Raw genomic sequence first — 21,770 nt, forward strand, 5'->3', positions numbered from 1 at the left:
TGTGTGTCCCCCCCCGTGCCTCAGTTTCCCCTCACCCATACTGAATGAGTCAGCTGCCCAGTCATGGTGTGAGTCACCACCCTGGGGTGGGGGCCTTGCTGGGGTCACAGAGACCCCCCCATTAGGGGTGCACTTGGGGGTACCCCCATGGCTCCCCTCAAATGGGGAGAAGAAATACAAGAGCTGGTGAATCATACCCCCCCCATTGCTCTGTGTGCACACTACTCCAGCCCCACACCGTGGGGGGGGCCCTTCCTTTGGGGGTGCCAGTACCCGTGGTCCCCCTTCCCTTTGCGGGGGGGGTCCCCTGTGCTGCGGGTGTCTGTGTCCCTGTGTGTGTGTGGGTTCCTACTCAAGCCCCATACCGCGGGGGGGCCCTGCTTGGGGGGGGGTGTTTGTCTCTATCAAGGTCCCACTTCCCTTTATGGGGGGGTCTACACCCGGGGTCCCCCTTCCCTTTGCGGGGGGGTCCCCTCTGCTGGTGTGTTCCGGGTGGGGGGGTGTTGGTTCAGCACCTGCGCAGCCGATGCCGACATGGAGCGGGGGGGGCCCCCCCACAGATACGGACCAGGGACCGGTCCCCCCCTTGTCCCCCCCCATTCCCGCACTCACCCCCGCTCCGCGCTCCGCTACCGCCGCTCGGGGCCGCTCCTCCCGGCCGCTCCGCTCGGGGGGGGCCCCGCGGCCGCCATGCGGGGAGCGCCCGCCCCGCCCCGCCCCGGCCGGGAAGTTGGAGGCGGGACACGGAGAAGGGAAAGGAGGGGGGGGGCCGGGAGGGACGGATCTTGGCTCCCCCCCCCCCCCCCCTTCCTCCCGCACCGGGTGCGTGCGGGGCAGCGCGGATGGGAAGCGAGCGGTGATGCGGATACAAACAGCGGGGGTTTATTGGATCGGCATAAAAAAAACCAACCGTCACAACCGGGAACAGCGGCGCCAACCGGGATCCGGGAATAACGGGAATAACGGGAATAACGGGGAGGGGGGAAAAGGAAGAAGGAAGGAACCAACCGCCACAAGAACTGGTCGCGCGCCCGTTGGAACTGGGGGGTACGGGAGGCGTCTGTGTCTCTCTCGCGCTATGTTATAAATAGGGCATTAGAAAGTTAAAACTTCTCCTGGTTTCCGATTCGTTTCTGCTTTAAAAAATAAATCTGGTAGGAAACGCAGCTCCGGGGTGGGGGGGATTGGGGAGGAACGGGGGGGGGTCCTAGTAGGGTCGGTCTCGGCGCTCCTGGCGGTGTTCGCCCCTGTATGGGGATACACGGAATGGGTGGATCAGTGCTGGTGTCCTCAGGAGCTCCATTGAATATCCAAGACCCACTGAACACCCATTGAACACCTATTGAACACTTACTGAACACCCATTGAATACCCAACACCCACTGAATACCCACTGAGCACCCACTGAACATCCCCTGAGCACCCACTGAGCACCCACTGAATACCTGCTGAACACCCATAGAACACCTACAGAGCACCCACTGAACACCCACTGAACACCTACAGAGCACCCACTGGGCACCCACTGAACATCGCAAGCACCCACTGAGCACCTACTGAATACCCACTGAGCACCCACTGAACACCCACTGAATATCCCCTGAGCACCCACTGAGCACCTACTGAACACCCCCTGAACACCCATTGAACACCCACTGAGCACCCACTGAACACCCATTGATTACCCACTGAGCACCCATTGAACACCTACTGAATACCCACTGAACACCCACTGAGCACCCACTGAACACCCACTGAACACCCACTGAACATCCCCTGAGCACCCACTGAGCACCCACTGAACACCCACTGAGTACCCACTGAGCACCCATTGAACACCCACTGAACACCCCCTGAGCACCCAAACCCAACAGGGCCCTGTTGTGGCCCCGTCCCCCCCCCCCCAGTGCCCCCAGCATCCCCATCCCTCCCCATACGCACTTGTCCATCTTCCCTGGTCCTCCGCGCCGCCCGCCGCGGCCGCCACCTCCCATGGGCTCCATCAGGGGTCCGGGGGGCCCCCCGGGTCCTCCTCCTCCTCCTCCTCCTCCTCCTCGGCGGCCGCCTCCCCCGTAGCCTCCTCTGTCCATGCCCCGGCCACCGCGGAAGCCGCCTCGGTCGCCGCCACGGCCCCCTCGGAACATGGCCCCGGGGCCGCCGCGCTCCATGAGGCCACCGCCGCGCCCGCCGCGCATCCCCCCGGGGCCGCCCCGGCCGCGGTCACCGCCTGCGGGAGGGGAGAGCCTCAGAGGGGAGAAGCTGCCCCGCACCGGGCGCTGCTCCGGCACTGGAGCTGCTGGGAATGCTGGGGGGTGTCAAAGGGGAGCGTTGGAGGGCAGTGCCCAACAAGGGGTGAGTGATGCTCTGAAGTGCTGAAACCAGGGCCAGGAGCCCCAAGGAAGAACCTCATGGAGGAACCCCAAAGAGGAGACCCAAGGAGCAACCCAAAATAAGAGCCCCAAGAGCCTTGAGGAGGAACCCCAAAAACCAGACCCAAGAACAAGCCCCAAGGGGGAGCACTGGCAGCAGAGGACATACTGGAAGTGAGTGAGGAACAGAAAGCAGAGGAGCCCCAGCCTCCCTTTCACAGCTCCCAAGGGATGGAGCCACAGCAGCTCCCGGAGGAGCACAACCCAGGATCAGGGCTCTGTCCACCCCACACACGCACCTGGAGGTGGGAATGGCGGTGGCAGGAAGCCCTCAGGCTTGGGAGCCTTGCACTGGTTGCACTCTGTTCGCCAGGCGAAGTTCTGGTTCCCGCAGCCCCTGGGGACAAGCAGCAGTCAGCACGGAGCTCCGGGATCATTCTGGGATCAGGGATGCTCAGAAGCCCCAAGGGATACTCACGGGTTGGGACATTGCCAGTCACCAGCTCGGTGCTGGACGCTCCCTCCGGAGGGGTTCCCCCTAGATCCCCGCGGTCCTCTGGAGGAGAAGCCGCCCCGGTCTCCACCTCGGCCTCCCATGCGCCCCATGGGGCCGCTCGGCCCCCCTGGACCTGCAGGGATGGTTCATTGGTGCCATGGCTCTGGCTGGAGGGGCAGGGAGCACCCATGGGTGCTGCTCGCCCAGGCAGGGTGCTCTGGGGACGTTACCTCCGCGCAGGGGGGGCGGCATTCCGCGCTGCTCCCGGGGCGGCATCCCACCCCGCATGCTGTTCATCGGGCCCTTCTTCCGTGCCAGCGTCACTTTGAGCTTGCTGCCCTGGAAATCCTTCCCTGGGAGGAGGAAGATGAGGGCAAGAGCATCACTGCTGCTGGCCTCGGCGTTAACTGGTGCAGGAGGAGGGGCCAGCACCACCCAAGCACCACGCTCCCCTGCCCAGTTACACCCAGGAGCTTCTTAGGCTGAAGCTTGACCACCTAAAGCTGGCCTTGGGTGGCTGCTGATCCTCCACACCCCGAGGACACAAATGCTTGAGGAACCGGCCTCCAGCTGCACCAGGGCAGGTTTAGATGGAGCTGAGGAGCAATTCCTGCCCCAGAGGGTGCTCAGGCATTGGAACAGGCTGCCCAAGGCAGGGCTGCAGGCACCGGCCCTGCAAGTGTTCACACCCCGGGGAGATGATGCCCTCAGTGCCATGGGGCAGTGGTGGCCTTGGCAGGGCTGGGAAGGGTTGGACTGGGTGAGCTTAAAGGGCTTTTCCAGCCTGGTTGGTTCTGTGATTTTAAGCTGCCTTTGGGTGGACAAGGATTTAGCTCCGTAATGGCAAACAAAGTGATTCCACCCCAAAACACCCCCCGCACACACTCACCATCAAACCACTCCACGGCTGTCTTGGCAGTGGATGGGTCATCATAAGATATGGTGGCATCTCCTTTTGGTTTGCCAGTTTCCTTGTCCATGTAGAGGTGTATCATGGGCTGCCCGGTCCTCTTGTTCATCTAGAGCAGGACACAGACGTCCCCTCAAGCCACCTCTCACCACTAAGCCAAGCAAGGATTTGCTCTCCTCTGTTCTGCTTTCAACTCAAACAACCCTCACCTTGGTGGCTCCATGGCACAAGAAAGGCCCCTTTGGCTTAGCAGGAGCAGAACTGCTGCCCAGCCAAGCCAACCAAGGGAGGAACTGGCCCAGGACATTACTGCCCAGCCCAAAGGTGGGCTCCTCCCAGGTGCACCCTGACTGTGCAAAAGCCAAGCTGCAGCCTCCCTGCATCCTCCTCCTCGACCCCCAGCACCCTGAGCCCTCTCATGTCCCACCAGCAGCAGATCCATGCTTCCTCCATGGCCTCATCAAGCTCAAGGGACAAATCAGGCTCTTTGGGAAGCACGAGCTGGGGTCATTGTGCTGCCCCACCAGCTCCTGGGAGCGAAGGGCTGAAGGGAGATGAGCTCCGTGCTCCAGGATGGGTGATCCCTGTCCCCCACCAGCCAGGAGCCAACCTTCCCATGTGTGTGTGTCCCCCACCTTGACAATTCCACACTGCTTGAAGAAGTCTGTCAGATCCTCCAGGGTCACGTTATCATTGAGTCCCTGCACATACACAGAACTGTTGTCCGAGTCCTCATCTGGATCCATGGGGGGGCCTAGGAGGGAATGCAGGGTGTCAGGGTGGGATACAACACCCCAAAGTGATTTTCATCATGGAGCTGCAGCTTCGCTCCCAAGGAGTGTGCTCATGAGGAGGCACAGACGCCCAGGCACTGTGAGCAGTGACCCTACCCCACCATCTCCATGCAGGAAGGCAAGTGAGATTTTAACCATAGGGTTAAGCCACTTGGTGCTAATGGGAGACATGGAGATGAGGATGAGAGATTGCTCCGCATCCTTTGGGCTCCCACACCCGGATGTCCACCCCATGCTGACACATCACTTCCAGACACGCCTGTGCAACAGGAAGGGAAGAGTTGCATGGCAACGGGCTGGAACGGCACAAGGGGAGGCTACTGGGTGAGCTCTGGGCTAAGCCTGCTGCAAAGAGGGTTTGTGCTGACCCAGGTACAGAGCAGCACCCCCAAGTTATTGTGCCTCACAAGTGTGGTTTTCCAACAGCCTGACAAGGTGGGACTCAATGAAACGGCTGGAAGGAGCCCTCCTGTAGCTGCCACCCTCATCCAGAGCAGGGAACGGGCAACGAGTTGGTGCTTACCTAAATCAAGGTCCGGGCCTTCTTCCATGTGTCCTGCCAGTGGGGAAAGAATCATAAGAAGCCGTGTTAGTGCAGGCCTTGGGGGCTGCAGAACCGACACACACAACACTAGCTACGTAAAACCACCGTGCGATGGCGCTGGTTAAACTCAGCTTGACCTGCACTGCAGACAGAGCAGCAACGCACCCTCTGGTCTGAGCAGCTCTCCAACCATTAACCACTAGGACACTGGCTCGTTTTACTGCTTTACCAGGCCAATTGGTTGTCATTAAAGTTACTTTTATATAACAGTTATTAAATGCAATTAATGCTTTGCCTCCCCACATTACACAGAGCGGTTGCTCAATTCCTCCACGTTACCCTGTGTCCTGTAAAGCGCAGTTATTGCCGGCAGTGCCCGTGGCATGGGGCATTTTAACCACTTTAAACGAATAACAATTACACTTTGTGCTACAAACTGACTGCAATTTGTTATTTTTATCTTTTTTATCTTTTTTTTTTGCTTTATTAAACACTATCCATTGTAATGCTCAAAAACTTACCACCAGGCTTATTGAAGCCACCTCGCTCTCCAGCGCTGCTGGGGGGATAAACGAAGAAATGAAGGCCTTTCCCTTTACAAAGCCAGGACCGCTCTGAGCCTCTGCGGCTCACTGGGGAAGAAGGGCACTGGCTAAAACATCTCCAAACAATGCATCTGTCTGTCTGTCTCTCATCTCGGCACTATGCCTTTCTTCAGGGCAGCTCGCTCACTTTTCCTTTACGTATAAGGCAACCTCGTGTGCTTTGAGCCCACCACCTCGCTTGGCGGAACCCTTTTGAGTTACTTGGAGGGGGTATTAGCGGTGCAATACTCACAGCTCAAAAAGGAACCACGGTGTAGAGAGTTTAGAAGATCAGGTTTTGGCCTCATGGTGGGGTTGGGCGGCTGGGCAGCTCCCTCCCCGCGGTGTGTACACAAAGGTGCACCCTCAGCCCCTCGCAGCGCAGGCCCTGACATTAACAGTTCAACAGGTAGGAGACAACCACACGCGATGCCTACAACACAGTTCAGCTCCCATTGCCTCATCCCCTCGGTAGAACACCCTTTTACAGCACTGAGTTTAACAAGTGGAAGGGAGAACTTAACAGCATTACAGCGCGGGCTCGGGGGCCTGGGGTGCAGCTTTGTGGACACACACCGTGTCTCGGTGCAAAGGGAAAGCTGTGGCTGGAGCCTCGACAGCTTAAAGAGCGCTTCCAAGCACTGGGTAATTGGGAAAACGCCACCTGGGAAGGATTTGGCTGCTTCTCCCTCGCTTTGGGAGAGGCACAAAGGCTGGTTGGAAGTGGAGGAGCGGAGGAGGGAGAGCACTGCCTGTTCTCTAGCAAGTATTGCACCTCTAATACTGGGGAAGAAAAGAGTTGTCAATACAGAGATTCAAGGTGTTGCATGCAGCTCTGCTCCTTCGAGCACACACCATTTACGTCACGGCTCTCGTGTTAAACACAATGCTTTACACTTGTTAACGTTACACAATTCTAGAGTACACCTCCTCTGGCTTTATTACCAAACAACAAGGATGCAGTTACCAAAGCACATTACAGAAGGATTCCATTTATACAATGAATACATTGGGGTCAAAAATAATCCTATGTATATTTTTTTTCCTCTCCATATGGACACCGTGTCTAGTCCCACTTTTCATTATGCTGCCGGCTGAGTACTGAGTACGGGTACTTTTTAAGTATTGAAGTGTGTATACAAGGCTCTCACTTTGTAACCTGTAGCATATAAATGCGACAAAGCATGTTAAAAAGTTTCCATGTTTAACAGCCAATGAAAATAGAAAATAACTGAGTCAATGAAAAAAGAAAAGGGCACGTTAAGAACATCGAGCTCCTTACCTGCAGGAGACACTGAAATCCATCACCACAGCATGCTAAGGAGGGCCGAGTTCCCCTACCCGCCCCTTGGTGTTCCTAGGAAGGGCCACCTTGCCTATGGACAGCACAAAGCCTACATCCATAAAGCTGGGGAGCCCTTGGCAAGGGTCTACTGAGGTGGGACATGGCTCCGTGCTCAGTGTAAGCTCGGATTAGGGCACGGAACCAAGCGGCCAAAACCTTTGGCATGAGCAGCTCCGAAGGGGCTAGGAATTTGAGGATGTGATGATAGACCTTTCAAGTGTCTGCATCTACTGCCAACCATTAGTGATCAGTACAGCATGGGTGAAATCTTTATGCAGAACCAGGGAACTCTTGTTCCACTCGAGCCAATTGAAGCCAGATGCGTCCCAACACAAGCCAGGCTTTTTTGATCTGCCATTTCCAGACACTGGGAGTTGGATTTCTCCGATAAAGATTTCATGCCACTTCACTGTGACAGAGCTATGCAGAGTGGCACTCTCAGTGGCCAAACTCTGGCTGCCACCAGGCCGTACAGCACCAGGAAAAGCTGCCTATGGAGGAGGCCAGCACTGCACAGCCCGGTGTGCACCTAGGGACACTCTGCATAGCTCTGCCTGACGGTCCCAAGGGATGGAACACACACAAAGCTACAGCTTCCTTCTCTTAGGAGCCTTTGGGCTTTGTCCTCCTTCCTCACCTCTATCAGACCACCACGGACAGGGGTTACCAAACCAGGTTTTGCCATCAGTTGAAATGGCCAAACTGATTTAGAGCACCTGAAGGCTCCAAGGGGGAGCTCTTTATGTTCTCGGGGGTCTTTCTTCACGCTCCAACCAAGCTCTGAGTGCTGCGGCCACTCAAGAGTCATGGCTTGGACCTGCCCCAGGCACACGCTGCTCCATGTGCTACGGCTGTGGCCGGCACAAGGCTGCCGCCGTGTCCGTGCCCACGCTGCCGACATTCCCACTGCTGAGGCACAGGGAGGTTTGTGTGTGTTCGATCCAGGGTTACTGTCCAACCCCAGAGAGGATCTCACCTCTGCACAGCACGAAGGGAGCTGAAAGTTCCAGATTTAGCAATTCCCCTAATTCCAACCCCTCCAACCAACCTGGGGCCCAACCAGCTGCAGGATGAAAACCAAACAGATCCTGCTCCTATTCCCCCTAAGGATAATACTTCCATGGGTGTTCAATGCTACAGAGGCGTTTCTCCATGGAAATACTCTTGGGAATGTCAACCTTTCAGTCCCTTCTTTCCGTTTCAAAGCCTATGGGTAAACCAGAAGTAGATAAAAGGAGAAAAGATTTGCTCTTACCCCATTCCACCGCGTCCTCCTCCCCGCCCACCTCTGCTCATGCCTCCTCGCTCATATCCCCCTCGTCCCCTGCCGCGGCCGTCGGGGCCGCTCAGATTCCGGTTCTCTCCCGAGCCTGAGAAGCCTCCGGAATCCTGTCCATAGACACTCATGCTGCTCTGGTGGTCCTGGCGGAATGAGCCTGGGAAAGGTTGGAACAAACACGTTAGGGAGCTGCCTGTCCCCTCGGACCTGCCTCCAGCCCCAGAGCATCACCACAGCAATCACTGCTCCGGCACTTACAGCAGCGGTGTTCATTTAAGGAGAGATGTGCTACTTTCCAGGGTGGAATCCAGTCTGCCCAACCCCTGCAGAACTGCCACCCACAACTGGTTATGCCACACCTCACCCAGCCCAGCCTCAGCAGTGTTTGATGCTCCCTGAGGGGAGCACTGCAGTGTCACTGTTTAAGAGCTCAGCTCAGTCTCCCCTCGGGCAGGTTCAAGCCATTCCCCTTGGCCTGTCCCTACAGGCCCTTGTCCCAAGCCCCTCTCCAGCTTTCCTGCAGCCCCTTTAGGCACTGGCGCTGCTCTAAGGTCTCCCCTTCAGGAGCCTTCTCTTCTCCAGGCTGCCCCAGCCCAGCTCTCTCAGCCTGGCTCCAGAGCAGAGCTGCTCCAGCCCTCGCAGCATCCCCATGGCCTCCTCTGGCCTCACTCCAACAGCTCCACATCCCTCTTTGTGTTGGGGTTTTTCCCTTCAATGCAGCTCCAAGCCTGAGACCCAAACTAAAAAGGCAAGAAGAGACCCTCTCGTCCCTGACCACTCACTCTGTTGGCCATAACTGCTGCTCTGCTGGCTGTACTGGCTGGGGGCCTGGCTGTAGGACCCGCTTGGGGGGGGGTAACTGGTCGGTGGGGGCTGCTGCCCATAGCTGCTTTGCTGGCCATAGCTTGTCTGCTGTCCATAGGTACTCTGCTGCCCATAGGTGCTCTGCTGGGAGTAAGTGCTCTGATCGTAACCGCTCGGCTGCGTGGAGGAATAGCTGGAAGACAAAAGCATTGCAACAATGAGCCAACTCCCTGGCACTGTGCATGAGGCCACAGGAGTGCCTCACACCAGAGGGTAATGCAATTACAAGCCATATGTGGTGTTATAAACCATTTAAACAGGTGAAGTCCCCCTGCGGAGGCCAGTCTGGTGCCAGGAGGCAAAATCAACACAGGAACCTGCTAAAAGCAAGATCCCCGTGGCCTGTCACCATTTAGTCATGCCTCGAGAAAGAGGCCCAAGCACCAGGGCAAGAAAATCAGCAACAAGGCAGGTATCAGGCTCCTCTTCTGCCCTGGCACTGAAACGTCTTCAGGTGATGGACAATAAGCCAGCCCTTGGGGCTGAGGGTTTCAAATCACACAGTCTGGAGTCAACACCAGAGTACTACAGACTCTGAGGGGAGGAGTGCAAGCTCCTTGGCAAAGGATGCGTAAGGAGGCAGCAGAAGGTGGCTGTAACACGCTCTCTATGCAGGGAATCCCTTAACGCTTGCCATCTTTTCACCTTGCTGCTGGAGGTGTACACAGACATGCACGCACTCAACCATCCTCCCTGTAACAAGAAGTGCCCCAACAAGAACCCCCCTCCCTACTCCCAGGACACCAAAACCACCACATGGGTTTGTTTCAACCCCCTCTTGCCCAAGCTAACCCATCTGCACAGCAGCAGCATGAGGCTCTGCTGAGTTACCTGGTAGGGGGGTAGGAGGGTGGTGCAGTGACCGGCTGCATGGGGTAGCTGGCAGGCACCTGGGGGTAGCTGTAGTTGCTCTGCCCGTACCCCAGGCTGGGCTGGCTGTAGCCGGTTGTACTCGATGGTGGTTGGCTGGTGTCTGCTGGTTTGCTGCCATCCTGGGGTCTGTGCAGAGAGAAAGGAGGAGCTCAGAAGCAGCCAGAAACGTTGTCAGCTCAATCACAGACTAAGACTGGTTTGGGTTGAAGGGGCCTTAAAGCTCCTCCAGCTCCAGCCCCTGCCACAGGCAGGGACCCCTTCCACTGGAGCAGCTTGCTCCAAGCCCCTGTGTCCAACCTGGCCTTGAGCACTGCCAGGGATGGGGCAGCCACAGCTTCTCTGGGCACCCTGTGCCAGCGCCTCAGCACCCTCACAGGGAAGAGCTTCTGCCTAAGAGCTCAGCTCAGTCTCCCCTCGGGCAGGTTCAAGCCATTCCCCTTGGCCTGTCCCTACAGGCCCTTGTCAATCATCACTGTGTGGCCTGGAATCCAGCACAAGCAGATACTGCCCCATACACATTGCTGATTACATGAAAAGGACACTGCGGGCTGGACTGGGAGACCCTTAAAGATCCCTTTCTACACAAACTGTCATTCTATGCTTAGTATTAACTCTCAAGGCCTGAAAATAGAGAACCCTTCGCATGTGACTGGAATGTCCCCTTTTGTATTTGTTCTATCCTGTAATGAGTGTTTAACAGTGGAGTAAAAAGAGTTGTAGAAGCTGAAAAAAAGGTATTTTAGACATTAGGATGGATCCTTCAAGTGTAATCTGACAGATCCAGCCAAGTTCCACCTTTGCTAACTGGAGTGGCTGCCATCAGCTACATGCCTAAAGCGGTTTTTAGTCCTTACTAAATGAGTTTATATGGTGCAGGCTGAATCCTGAGCAAACAGTTCAACTAAATACAACACTGTCAGTGCCCAGGCACAAGAGGTTTAAAAAGGAAACTGCCTGCAGTACGTGCATGACTCCAGCAGTCCCAGTGTGGAGCAGCATCCTGCCTGACCCTGGGCTGGGAGCACACTGCTCTGCTTTCTGTCCTATGCTGTGAGTCAGGAGCCTGTTTTTGCTGCTGCGCTGCGCTGCTCTGCTCATCAACCAGTGACAGCCCTGACTCACTGTGCAGGAGCAGAACCGACCCACGCTGCTTCCCCCAGCCCTCCAGCTGCAGCAGAGGCACAGAAGGGAAGAGCAGCAGGTCCTGGTTCAGCTGGCGGCATGTGACTGAGAGCAGACAGCCTTGGGAGGAAGGGAAAGACCCCACTTGCAGCACTGTGTGCAGCTCTGGTGTCCCCAACACAAGGACATGGAGCTGCTGGAGCAAGGCCAGAGGAGGCCACGAGGACGAGCAGGGGCTGCAGCACCTCCTGTATGGAGCCAGGCTGAGAACATTGGGGCTGTTCAGCCTGGAGAAGAGAAGCTGTGTGGAGACCTCAGAGCAGCTTCCAGTGTGTGAAGGGGGCTACAAGGATGCTGGAGAGGGACACTTCATCAGGAATTGTAGTGATAGGACAAGGGGTGATGGGTTCAGACTGAAACAGGGCAAGTTCAGGTTGGAGATAAGGCAGAAGCTCTTCCCTGTGAGGGTGCTGAGGCGCTGGCACAGGGTGCCCAGAGAAGCTGTGGCTGCCCCATCCCTGGCAGTGCTCAAGGCCAGGTTGGACACAGGGGCTTGGAGCAAGCTGCTCCAGTGGAAGGGGTCCCCGCCCGTGGCAGGGGTTGGAGCTGGAGGAGCTTTAAGGTCTCTTCTAATCCAAATCCTTCTGTTACTCCATGACTCTATGGAGAGATGGGTATTACCTTGTGGGAGCAGCCGCTGGTGGCTGCTGCCCGTAGGCCGGGTACGCGGGCTGGGTGCCGTAGGCAGAGGGTGCTGCATAGGAAGCCTGGGTGGTTGTAACCGTCGCGGTGTTGGTGTCGTAGGGGGCTGTGCCGTACCCCTGCACGGGCTGGCTGTATGCTGGGGGGGCAGTCGGGGTGCTGTAACCTGCAACAGACAAGAGCCCAACGCTCACATCAGGTTGGAGACCTTCAAACCACCGAGCTTCTGCTGAGGGCTCATCACACCTTGGTCCAGCACTGATCTCACTGCTGCAGGAGCATCACAGATGAGCTGACCCACAGCTCCCCTTGCAGAGCCCCCCTGCCCTGGGAAGCCTCATCCAGCCCCAGCAGTACCCTCACCACCCAAAGCCATGCTCCCAGGAGCCAGCCTTCAATCAGCATCCAACCCTGGCTCACAGCTACCAAAGCCCACAGCTACTGTAACAAAGATCTGAAGTAAGAGTTTAGTGTGGTCCCATCCTTTTGGCTTTATTTGAGAACCAGAAGCATAAAATAGCACCAGCCTGGCTTGAGAAAGCCTTTGTGAGGCATTCAGGAAGTCATATTTACTCTGCAAACAAAAGACAACAACTTACATTTGCTTTAACTTAAGACAAAGGTCTAAAAAGATCACCCACTGGTTTATGTGCCTTCACTTCTCTCAGTATTGGTTTAGGTAAAAACCTTTGAGCTCCTGCCTTTATTTCAGACTAATTTTACAACATCCAAGATCCCAAAGCAGCTCCATTTAAACGAGTGTTTCCAGCACTGTGTAGTCGCATCTGGCTTGGCACCAGGGTGACCTGTCAATGAACACGGTGCCTTCTGATGGTCCAGAACCTTGCAGGTGGGTTTTCGAGCTATGAAAGGGAGGCTTCCAAGGGAAAAATCAACTCCATAATAATCAATATTAATAACTGATGTCAAAATAACAATCAAATATCCTCTGAAAAAGCTGACTTACTACAAACACGGATCGATTGCCAAAGAGCAGCCCAGTCCCTGGGGCTTATGATGGGGCCTTAAGGTCCAACTGAGGTAACAGCTTCTCCCCTTGGCTTTAAGAGACATGGGACACGTGTGCCAGGCTCCTCCTCTTCTACAGCATTTCAGGCACATTGGGCTGTGGTTTCCATCTCAATTCCCTCATTTGCAAAGCAAATGGAGCTCAAGAATACACAGTCCCCTCAGGAAGCCCCGTAGGACTTCCACATCTCAGTGCCCTGCTGCAAACCCAGAGGCATCCCCAAAGGGACTCAGAATCCCCAGGGAAGAGGAAGGGAAGTGAGAGGAGGAAGTTTGCATTAGAGAAACCCCAACCATCAGCTTTCTGTCCCATAGTGCTGCTCCTGAGCTTCCTGGTTATGGAAAAGGGGAGCTCCAAGGGGACACAATCCTGCCCCCTGCAGTAACCAGCTTAAAACCAGCCCCCGCCACGCTCCTCACAGCACCAGCCTCCTGCTGGACACCATGGGCTGGATTCCACATCACAGAGCAGCCAACCTGGACCCATCAAACTGGTCTGCCACTGGGAAACAACGTACAGGACCCACTATCAGCCTGTTTCAGTGTCAGTGTTCCCTTCTGCTGAGGGGTTCTCTGAGCAGCAAAGTCCTGTTCCGAGTGTTGCTCAACAGGGTGCTGCTGAGAAGGACAGTATGAGTGTGATTTGGAGCCCTGGACAAACTGAAGCAGCCCAAACACTTCACTGTGAGCCACCACAGCGCTCCATCAGAGCTGACTGACACCAGATGCTAAATGAATCCTTCTTTTACGTGGCTGCAGCCTGACCACAGGCTAAAAAAGCCTCTTGTTTGCCTAAGTACAGCCTGCATAAGTGCTGCTGGAGCCACAGCCCTGCCCAGACCTGGAGCCTTAGGGTGGTCCCCCCATGCCTAAGCCCTATTCTCATCACTGGTAGGGACAGCACTAACCTCTCCCATGGAGCAAAGGAGGTTTGGAACCACTTGGAAGAATCCTGACTTCAAATGCTTCAGCTCTAGATGGAGCTTTCCCTCTGTGTGGTTGTGCCCAGAGGGAAGGGTTTGTACCAGAGGACAGGCAGTGAGTGGTTTTCCACCCTGCCGGGCTGCATCTGCATTCAACACTGAGCTTGGCTACAATGGAAACCCTCAAGAGGTGTGTTTTTGAGGGGGCATTTACATGACACCACTTCTCTCTGCTCCCTCTACCAGGTAGCAAGTGAAATGGGGAGTCCGTAGGGAAGAAGAACTGGGATAACCAGCTTCAGACCTCCAGCTACATGGCTCATTTCCACTCAAAGTATCCAAGCCTGCAAGGAACACCCTTATCAAAGCCTAGGAATCCTTCAGGAGGAGGGGAAGCTTGCAGGACTTGGTCCTCAGGGAACATCAACTGGAAATGCTGCATCCAGAGAGGTGAGCAGGCTTCACCTTCTGAAGGCTTCCCTCTGATGGAAGCAGCAGGAAAAGGTACCCACAAGGGCTGTGCTTGAAGAGCTGGTCCTGTGTGGCTCAGAGCTTGTGCCAGTGAGGGGCTGGGGAGCGATGAGACTTAAAGGAGACCCCTATTTGAACACCTGAAGTGATGTCTTTGCCCTCAAACAACGTGCTTAGAAAGCCAACAACCCTAAACCATGCAGCTCTTCCTTTACTCCTGAATTCCTGTTGATAAACCACATTGCCTAAAGAGCAACCCATGATCACAGATCTGATGGTGCCCATAAACCCCCCAATCTAGTAGGCTCCTGAACCCCTCTTCTCCATACCAAAGGATGGGGTGACTCCAAGACACCTTCTCCTATAGCCCCAGGGAGGAAGCAGCATGACCTGGGTGGTAACTACCCCTTGGGCAGCGCAGGAGGAGCCCAAGGCTGGATGGCAGCACTGGGGTGGATGTGCCCAGGGTTTGAATTGCCCTGACCACAACAGCATCTTACCCCAAAATAGGCTGTTGAGACAGGAAAAGGCACTCTGCTTTGGAGTCACTGCAGCCTTCCCTCTGCTACAGAGAGGCAATGCTCAGGAAAAGTACATTGGGATTCAAGTGGAAAAATGGCATGTCCCTGAGGGCATGGTGTACGCCCCAGGCAACGCTTCAGGCTGGATTTAGCATGAAAGGCAGAGACCAGTGAGGGAGGAAGGCTCTGAGCACCATCAGTGCTTGCACAGCTCGGGCTCCTCAAGGAGAGGAAGGGGTAGGAGGAATAAACCCAACCTCGTGCTCATTCTGGATCAACAGAGAAGCTGTGGCTGCCCCATCCCTGGCAGTGTTCAAGGCCAGGTTGGACACAGGGGCTTGGAGCAAGCTGCTCCAGTGGAAGGTGCCCCTGCTCATGGCAGGGGTTGGAGCTGGAGGAGCTTTAAGGTCCCTTCAACCCAAACCATTCTGTAATCCCATGTTTCTGTGTTGGTTACTGTACTGCAAACTATTCCAGACTGGAGTTTTGTACATATGAGTGCCTTAATGCCTGAAAGGAGCTACTGAGCCATGGCTCCATTCTGGTAGATTTGGACTGAATATTCCAATAGTCCAAATTGAGGAAGAAATCCCAGTTTCCTGTAAGTAACCCCTTGGGTGCTGTTTGCTGTCGGTTCAGCCTTTGCTGTGGGACATTATAAGTGTCTGTTAGAGCCAGAGCTATCTTAAATGCTTCCCAAAGCAAGGGAATACTGGGACAGGTAGTGGGGTATCTGGCCAGAGAAGCCACTGAGGATGCTTCACAAGGAAGAAGTGAAGAGGAAGTGTTAATTTGTAGTGTCAGTGAGACAGCACTGAAAACAGTTAAGGTCTTTGCATGGATAAGGAAAACTTCCTGAAGGGGAGCTGGAACCCTCCTGCCAGCAGCTCTGTGGGTCATCTCCAGGGGATTTTTCCTTTCTTTTAAAAGGATATGAACATAAAACTGGCAGCAGAAAGGATTTATAGATTTCCAAAATTCCTTTCTTAGGAATGTTTGAGCCCTTTAATCCTTACTGCAGCCTCCAGTCCTGCAGGGCTCCCAGGAAGCTGCACTGCTGCTGCTTTGCCTTGACCCTTAAGAGTGTATTTGTTAAGCTGGGATCTCCGGGAGGGGAGTCATGGAATCCCAGCCTGGTTTGGGTTGGAAGGGACCTTAAAGCTCCTCCAGTTCCAACCCCTGCCACAGGCAGGGACCCCTTCCACTGGAGCAGCTTGCTCCAAGCCCCTGTGTCCAACCTGGCCTTGAGCACTGCCAGGGATGGGGCAGCCACAGCTTCTCTGGGCACCCTGTGCCAGCGCCTCAGCACCCTCACAGGGAAGAGCTTCTGCCTAAGATCCAACCTAAATCTCCCCTGGTTTCTGAACCCTTTGTCCTATCAACATGTAGCTGCACTGGAAATCCAAGTGGCACTAAAGGGTTAACCCCATACGTTTACACACAGGATTAAACAGCATTTCCCATGCAAGAGTGAGCAGGACAGCCAGACCTGTCCTGGTCCCTTCCAGTGTGGGAAGCACAGGACAGAGAGCAGAGGGTGACGCTACCAGAACAGGCTCCCACCACATCCACCGATGGGCTTTTTACCAACCCAAGCACTGAGGCCACTGGTTCCCAAGAGCCCACACTCCAGGGGAGCACAGCTTGTGCCTGTTTTGCTCTAAGCACGGCACTCTGCAGCTAGGATTGGATCCAGCTTAGTTCCAGCACCCAAACCCAGGCACCATCCACCTTCACATCACTGCAGAGTGCCCTTGGCTCAAGGTGGGCTCGAGGATGGAAGCTCTTACCACAGCAGAGCATGGTTTTGGAGCTCCCCAATGCAGACGTGAGCTCTACTCTGTGCTCAGTGTTAGGCCAAGCCCTGCAGGCAGTGGGGGGCTCTTACCGGTGGGGGGCTGCCCATAGGACGTGGCGTAGGCCGTCTGCCCATACGTCGCGGTCGTCTGGGGCTGGGAGTAGCTGACATCCGTGGGCTGTCCGTAGGTTCCATAGCTCTGCTGCCCGTAGGTCTGCTCCGGAGATGACACACAGTTAACTCCTCACCACAAGAGACCCACTGGTGATGCAGAGATGCACCCAGACCTGGGGATGTGTTACCTGAGGTACTGACAGCGACCAGAGCCAAGCCAAGGTTACTGAGGAAAGCTTGGGCAATGGGGTTACAAAGGCAGCTTCCCAAGGCCACGAGCAGAGGGGAGCCTTTGCTATTGTCCCAACTCATCTCTGCTCTATCTAAAGCATGAAAGCACTCAGCTCTTCCCAACTGCTTGGGCACCCATCAGTACTCACAGGTACCTCCCAGAGCTGAACTGAAACATGGCACTACTCAGGGGGCAGAACTGCAGGGGGTAAAACAAGTCACCTCAGTGTCAAACCCCTTCAGTGAAACCTCTTTAAGGTTTCAGGGAGGTTGTTCTGAGTGTTCTTCATGTCCATCAGCTGATAGCTTGGAAAACAGGAGTTTACATTGGGACCCAAGGATGGGAACAGTGGGAGCACCCAAGGCCTTGCCATCACCAAACCATCCCTGTGATCGCTGCTCCCACCCTGATGCCTTTTAACTCAGTGAGAGTCAGCTCTGGAGGATGGCTTCAGCCACAGGATTCCCATTGGATCAGCACAGAGCTGCTGGTGCTGCAGTTTTAGCAGCTCCAGAGCTACCTCAGCCCCATGCCACGGACCAGCCAACTTCCAAGAGCTTTGTGCTGCCAGCAGCTTGGTTTAGGGTAAAACTCTAGTTCTAGCTCAAGAAGTGACGCTGAAACAGCCTTACCACCCACATTCCCAAAGGGATTTCCCAACTCCTGTAGGAGCCAGGAACTGAAAGGCCTTTTGGAACCTAAGCCTGTGTTACTCCCTCAACTCAAAGAGTAGAAAGCACTGATCAGATGGAGCATGTCACTGCCTGTGGAAGCTCTTGTCACCCAGAGGCAGGAGACACTGGGAACCTCCCACAGGATCTGTCTACAGCTGAGTTTAGCTGGGTTAGTCTCCCACTAGAGGATGGAGTTGAAACCTTCTGCTCCTACATTTACCACTCTGCTACGCTTCTCCTGTGTAACCCACAACTGGTGGCAATGGTTCTGCCTCAAAATACTCACTCAAAGTAAAAGCTGCTGTCCGCTTTGTTTAAGCTGACCCAAATGTTCTCCTGCCTGGTTTTGGCACAGGGCTTTCCCACCCTACTGCAAGAACAATCTATCCCTTCCTCCTCCTGCAATGTCCCAAATGGCATTTCCCCCTTTTCTGTAGGCTCTTCTCTCCTACACCGAGTGCTGCATTACACACACAGAGAATGAGGCTTTCCTATCCCCTCCACAACCCCCTTAGGCTGTATGAACACAGAGGGGACTGCTGAGGCTCTGATGCTCAGGGTGTTTTCATCCTAAGGAAGCACTTTGCAAAGCAACAAGCCAGCTTCTCCTGGCAGATGTCGCTGTTTCCATGGAGGTTACAGGCAGAAGGATGGCTCAGAGCCCTTACAAACCCTCCCATGCTTTACCTGGGTGCTCTGTGCGTAGCCTTGAGCCGGCTGCGGTGCGTACGCGCTGTAGCTGTAAAATCAATTGAGAGACATCATTTCTGAGCCATGCAAAACACATCCCAAGGCGATTTCCATCTATCCCACTGGTTTCTGCTGAAATATTAGGAAGCTAAGAGCTAAAGGATCGACAAACACACCTGAGTTAAGCCTATACTGCAATTATTACATGCTTATAGCCCGTCATTTGCAAGCAAAGAAGACTGGAATGCTACTCACCCCTGCTGGGCTGCAGCTTGGCTATAGGTGCTATAATCTACAAGAGAAAAAAAGAAAGGGGAATAAAAAGCTTGACAAAGGCTGAAAATGAGCAGCATTAAGAGCACAGCAGCTGGAATTCCCTCCTGCAGCTTGGATAGAGCTGCTATAAACCTGGAAAGCCGCTTGCCACAGAGGGCAAGGTAAATGCAGCCCTTTGGGAAGCAACAAAACCTCTCTTCCCTCCATTGTGAAGTGCTGTTTGCAGCAGCAACTTTGATCTCAAATGACCCTGCTGTAGTTTAACTGCCACCCTGGATGGCACCCAAAGCAGGGGGAGGGGGTAGGAGGGTGCTTCCCTTTGGAACAAAGGAAAGGCCATGGGTTGACACAACCCCCTCTCCTGGGTTCAAAGGGCCCCAGGTTGCAGGCTCTGGGGATGGAGGAAGCACCACGTTGGGCTTCCAACGACACCAGCAAATGGCTGGGAAGTTGTAGCACTTCTCCCTGGAATTCCTTCCCCTGAGCCCTGTATCCTGCTGAATATTCCAAGCAGAATCACCTCTGCCCAAGTGCTTTGCTGGTGGGAATGAAAAATGTGGGCACACAGCAGTTACAAGGCTGTGTTTGCCACGATGACAGCTCCTGTAAGTACATTTCCCCTCCAGGTCACCAACAACTACAGCCAGGGATGAATCCAGACCATTCCAGCTCTCCCAGGACCACAGAGCTCCGGAGGAGGGGGATCAGGAATGAACCCAGACCTCACTCGCATTTGGTGCTCAGGCCATGATGGAGCTGGAGCAGAAGGAGGATGTTGGAGCCTTCCTCAGGCAGGGACAGGGGAAGGGATTTGGTGTCTCCACCACAATCACCCCTCGGGGTGCACTGATCCCCCTTAGGAATGTGAGGAGCCCTTGATGGCTTCCTACAGCCTCCACAGCCCCCAGGCTGACAGAGCACCAGGAATCCCTATGACCATCCTGGTTTCACACACCAGGACCTCCTGGTTCTGAGGACCCATCCCTAACAAAGCTTCTCCTCCTCACCCTCCATGTGTGCTTCCCTCCTTCCCCCCTCCCTTGCTGCTGCTGGGACAAGGCAATAGGGACCCAGGCTCTGGTGGTCATTTTGGACAGGTCTAACTCACTCTGCCCTTACACCAGAGCGCAGGGATCCACACCAGAGCACAAGGAAGCTCCCAAACCACCCCCCCCCACAACAACCCAGCACCGAGCTGAAGGATTCCTCGCTGCCAAAGGCACAGCACAAGGTGCTGCACTCCGCTGGTACTATCACTGCTTCCCCTGCAGGCTGTCACGTTGAGCACTAAAACACTGCTGGAGCTCGGGGGGGCTGCTCTTTGCTCTGTTTTCTTTCAGCCTACACAGAGCACTTTGCTCTGCTCAACCCCGAGTGCTAAAACCCATTCACAGCATCAAGGAATGGTTTGGGTTGGAAGGGAGCTTGAATGTCTCCAGCTCCAACCCCTGCCACGGGCAGGGACCCCTTCCACTGGAGCAGCTTGCTCCAAGCCCCTGTGTCCAACCTGGCCTTGAGCACTGCCAGGGATGGGGCAGCCACAGCTTCTCTGGGCACCCTGTGCCAGCGCCTCAGCACCCTCACAGGGAAGAGCTTCTGCCTAAGAGCTCAGCTCAGTCTCCCCTCGGGCAGGTTCAAGCCATTCCCATAAATACTCAAGATTCCCCTTCACACACGCCCCTCCATGTCCCCCTGCCTTCCCTGTCCCCCCTCCAGCCACCACAACCTCTGTAGTTCCCATTGAACCCCCACTTTCTGCACCCCACTGGGTTACCGGAGCCCTCCAAGCTCTTAAGAACACAGGAGGCTGCTGAGCATGGACCTCCCCTGCTACAGACCCCAACCACCCAACCCCTCTGCTTGGGTCTGCAACTCAGCACCCATAGAACCAGGCTGGAAAAGCCCTTTAAGCTCATCCAGTCCAACCCTTACCCCAGCACTGCCAAGGCCACCACTGCCCCATGGCACTGAGGCCTCGTCTCCACGGGGTGTGAACACTTGCAGGGACAGTGCCTGCAGCCCTGCCCTGGGCAGCCTGTTCCAATGCCTGAGCACCCTCTGGGGCAGGAATTGTTCCTCAGCTCCATCTAAACCTGCCCTGGTGCAGCTTGAGGCCGGTTCCTCTTGTCCCATCCCTTGTTCCTTGGGAGCAGAGCCCAGCCCCTCCCGGCTCCATCCTCCTGTCAGGCAGTTGGAGGCAGCCATCAGGTCCCCCTGAGCCTTCTCTTCTCCATCTGAACCCCCCAGGTCCCTCAGCCCTTCCCCATCACACTTGGGCTCCAGGCCCTGCACCAGCTCTATTGCCCTTCTCTGGCCCCGCTCCAGCCCCTCAGTGTCTCTCATGAACTGAGGGGCCCAGAACTGAACACATTCCCCCTTAGAGCCTTCCCCAGCCCGACCCAAACACGGCCTCCTCCCTCGGGAAGGCTCAAACCCGACCTGCTCCACACATCCATAACTCAGCACTGTTCCTCTCTCAGCCCCCTCCGAGCCTTCATTTCCAATGGGAAACCGAATCCTCCTCCTGCCGTTCCACGAGGCTCAGGAGCACAATGGGCACGGCAGCTCCGGGGCAGCCCGTTCCCGTGCACCAGAGCGGGGTTCACAACCCCCATTCCCCCCATCTGATCCGGAGCGTGGGTCATCCCCTCTGACCCCAGCCATAACCGAGCCCATTCCTTCACACTCGGGATGTATTCCTTATGGAGCAGCCCAGCCTTGCGTCCCGCGCTTTAAACCGTACTGAGCCTCCGCTCCGAGCGCTCTGCACCGCTCCTCCCCCGATGCTCCGCGCTTCTCCCCACAGGCACCCGGACCCGTTCCCAGCAGCCCCACACGGCGCAGAGCACACAAACTCCCCCCCCAGGCCTCTTAATGAGCATTTAACGGCCCCTTAACGAGGGGTAACGCAGGCTCCGCACCGCGGCAACCAGGGCTGGCTGCGACAGGACCCTGCTCACCCCCACCCCGGCAGCGCTGAGGCCGGGCCCTGCGCTCGGCCCCCCTAGCCCGGCCCAGCCCGGCCCCGCTCACCCGTCGACGCCATTTTGTCGCCTTCCTCCTCCTCCGCGCTCCCAACGTCCGGCCGCCGCCGCCCCGCGCTGCGCAGGCGCGGGCCAGCCCCTGGCACGTACCACGGCAAAGCTCGGGGGGGGGACGG

The 21,770-nt window shown here is 55.8% G+C and overlaps 1 protein-coding gene across 2 annotated transcripts; it reads right to left on the minus strand.

Annotated features, from left to right (window-relative positions):
• Positions 1–1,103: 1,103 nt before the first annotated feature.
• On the minus strand, positions 1,104–21,763 carry EWSR1 (EWS RNA binding protein 1). Of its 2 annotated transcripts, none has more exons than XM_061370532.1 (17): positions 21,644–21,763; positions 18,590–18,626; positions 18,332–18,383; positions 16,715–16,838; positions 11,862–12,048; positions 10,017–10,184; positions 9,104–9,318; positions 8,298–8,478; positions 5,635–5,669; positions 5,093–5,125; positions 4,411–4,529; positions 3,755–3,884; positions 3,096–3,218; positions 2,848–2,998; positions 2,669–2,766; positions 1,942–2,227; positions 1,104–1,247 (listed from the first exon to the last, which is right to left on the minus strand). In XM_061370532.1, the coding sequence occupies exons 1-17, from the start codon at positions 21,654–21,656 to the stop codon at positions 1,208–1,210; spliced, it is 1,992 nt and encodes a 663-aa protein (XP_061226516.1). In that variant the 5' UTR covers positions 21,657–21,763; the 3' UTR covers positions 1,104–1,207. The 2 variants fall into 2 exon arrangements, with proteins under 2 accessions (XP_061226516.1, XP_061226514.1); XM_061370530.1 differs by having other exon boundaries at positions 5,635–5,672.
• Between the last annotated feature and the right edge of the window lie 7 nt (positions 21,764–21,770).

The sequence above is a fragment of the Neopsephotus bourkii genome, unplaced genomic scaffold (genome assembly GCF_033783945.1).
Source record: "Neopsephotus bourkii isolate Nb327-2 ecotype Australia unplaced genomic scaffold, CSIRO-AGI_Nbou_v1 NB_1542, whole genome shotgun sequence".
NCBI lineage: Eukaryota > Metazoa > Chordata > Aves > Psittaciformes > Psittacidae > Neopsephotus > Neopsephotus bourkii.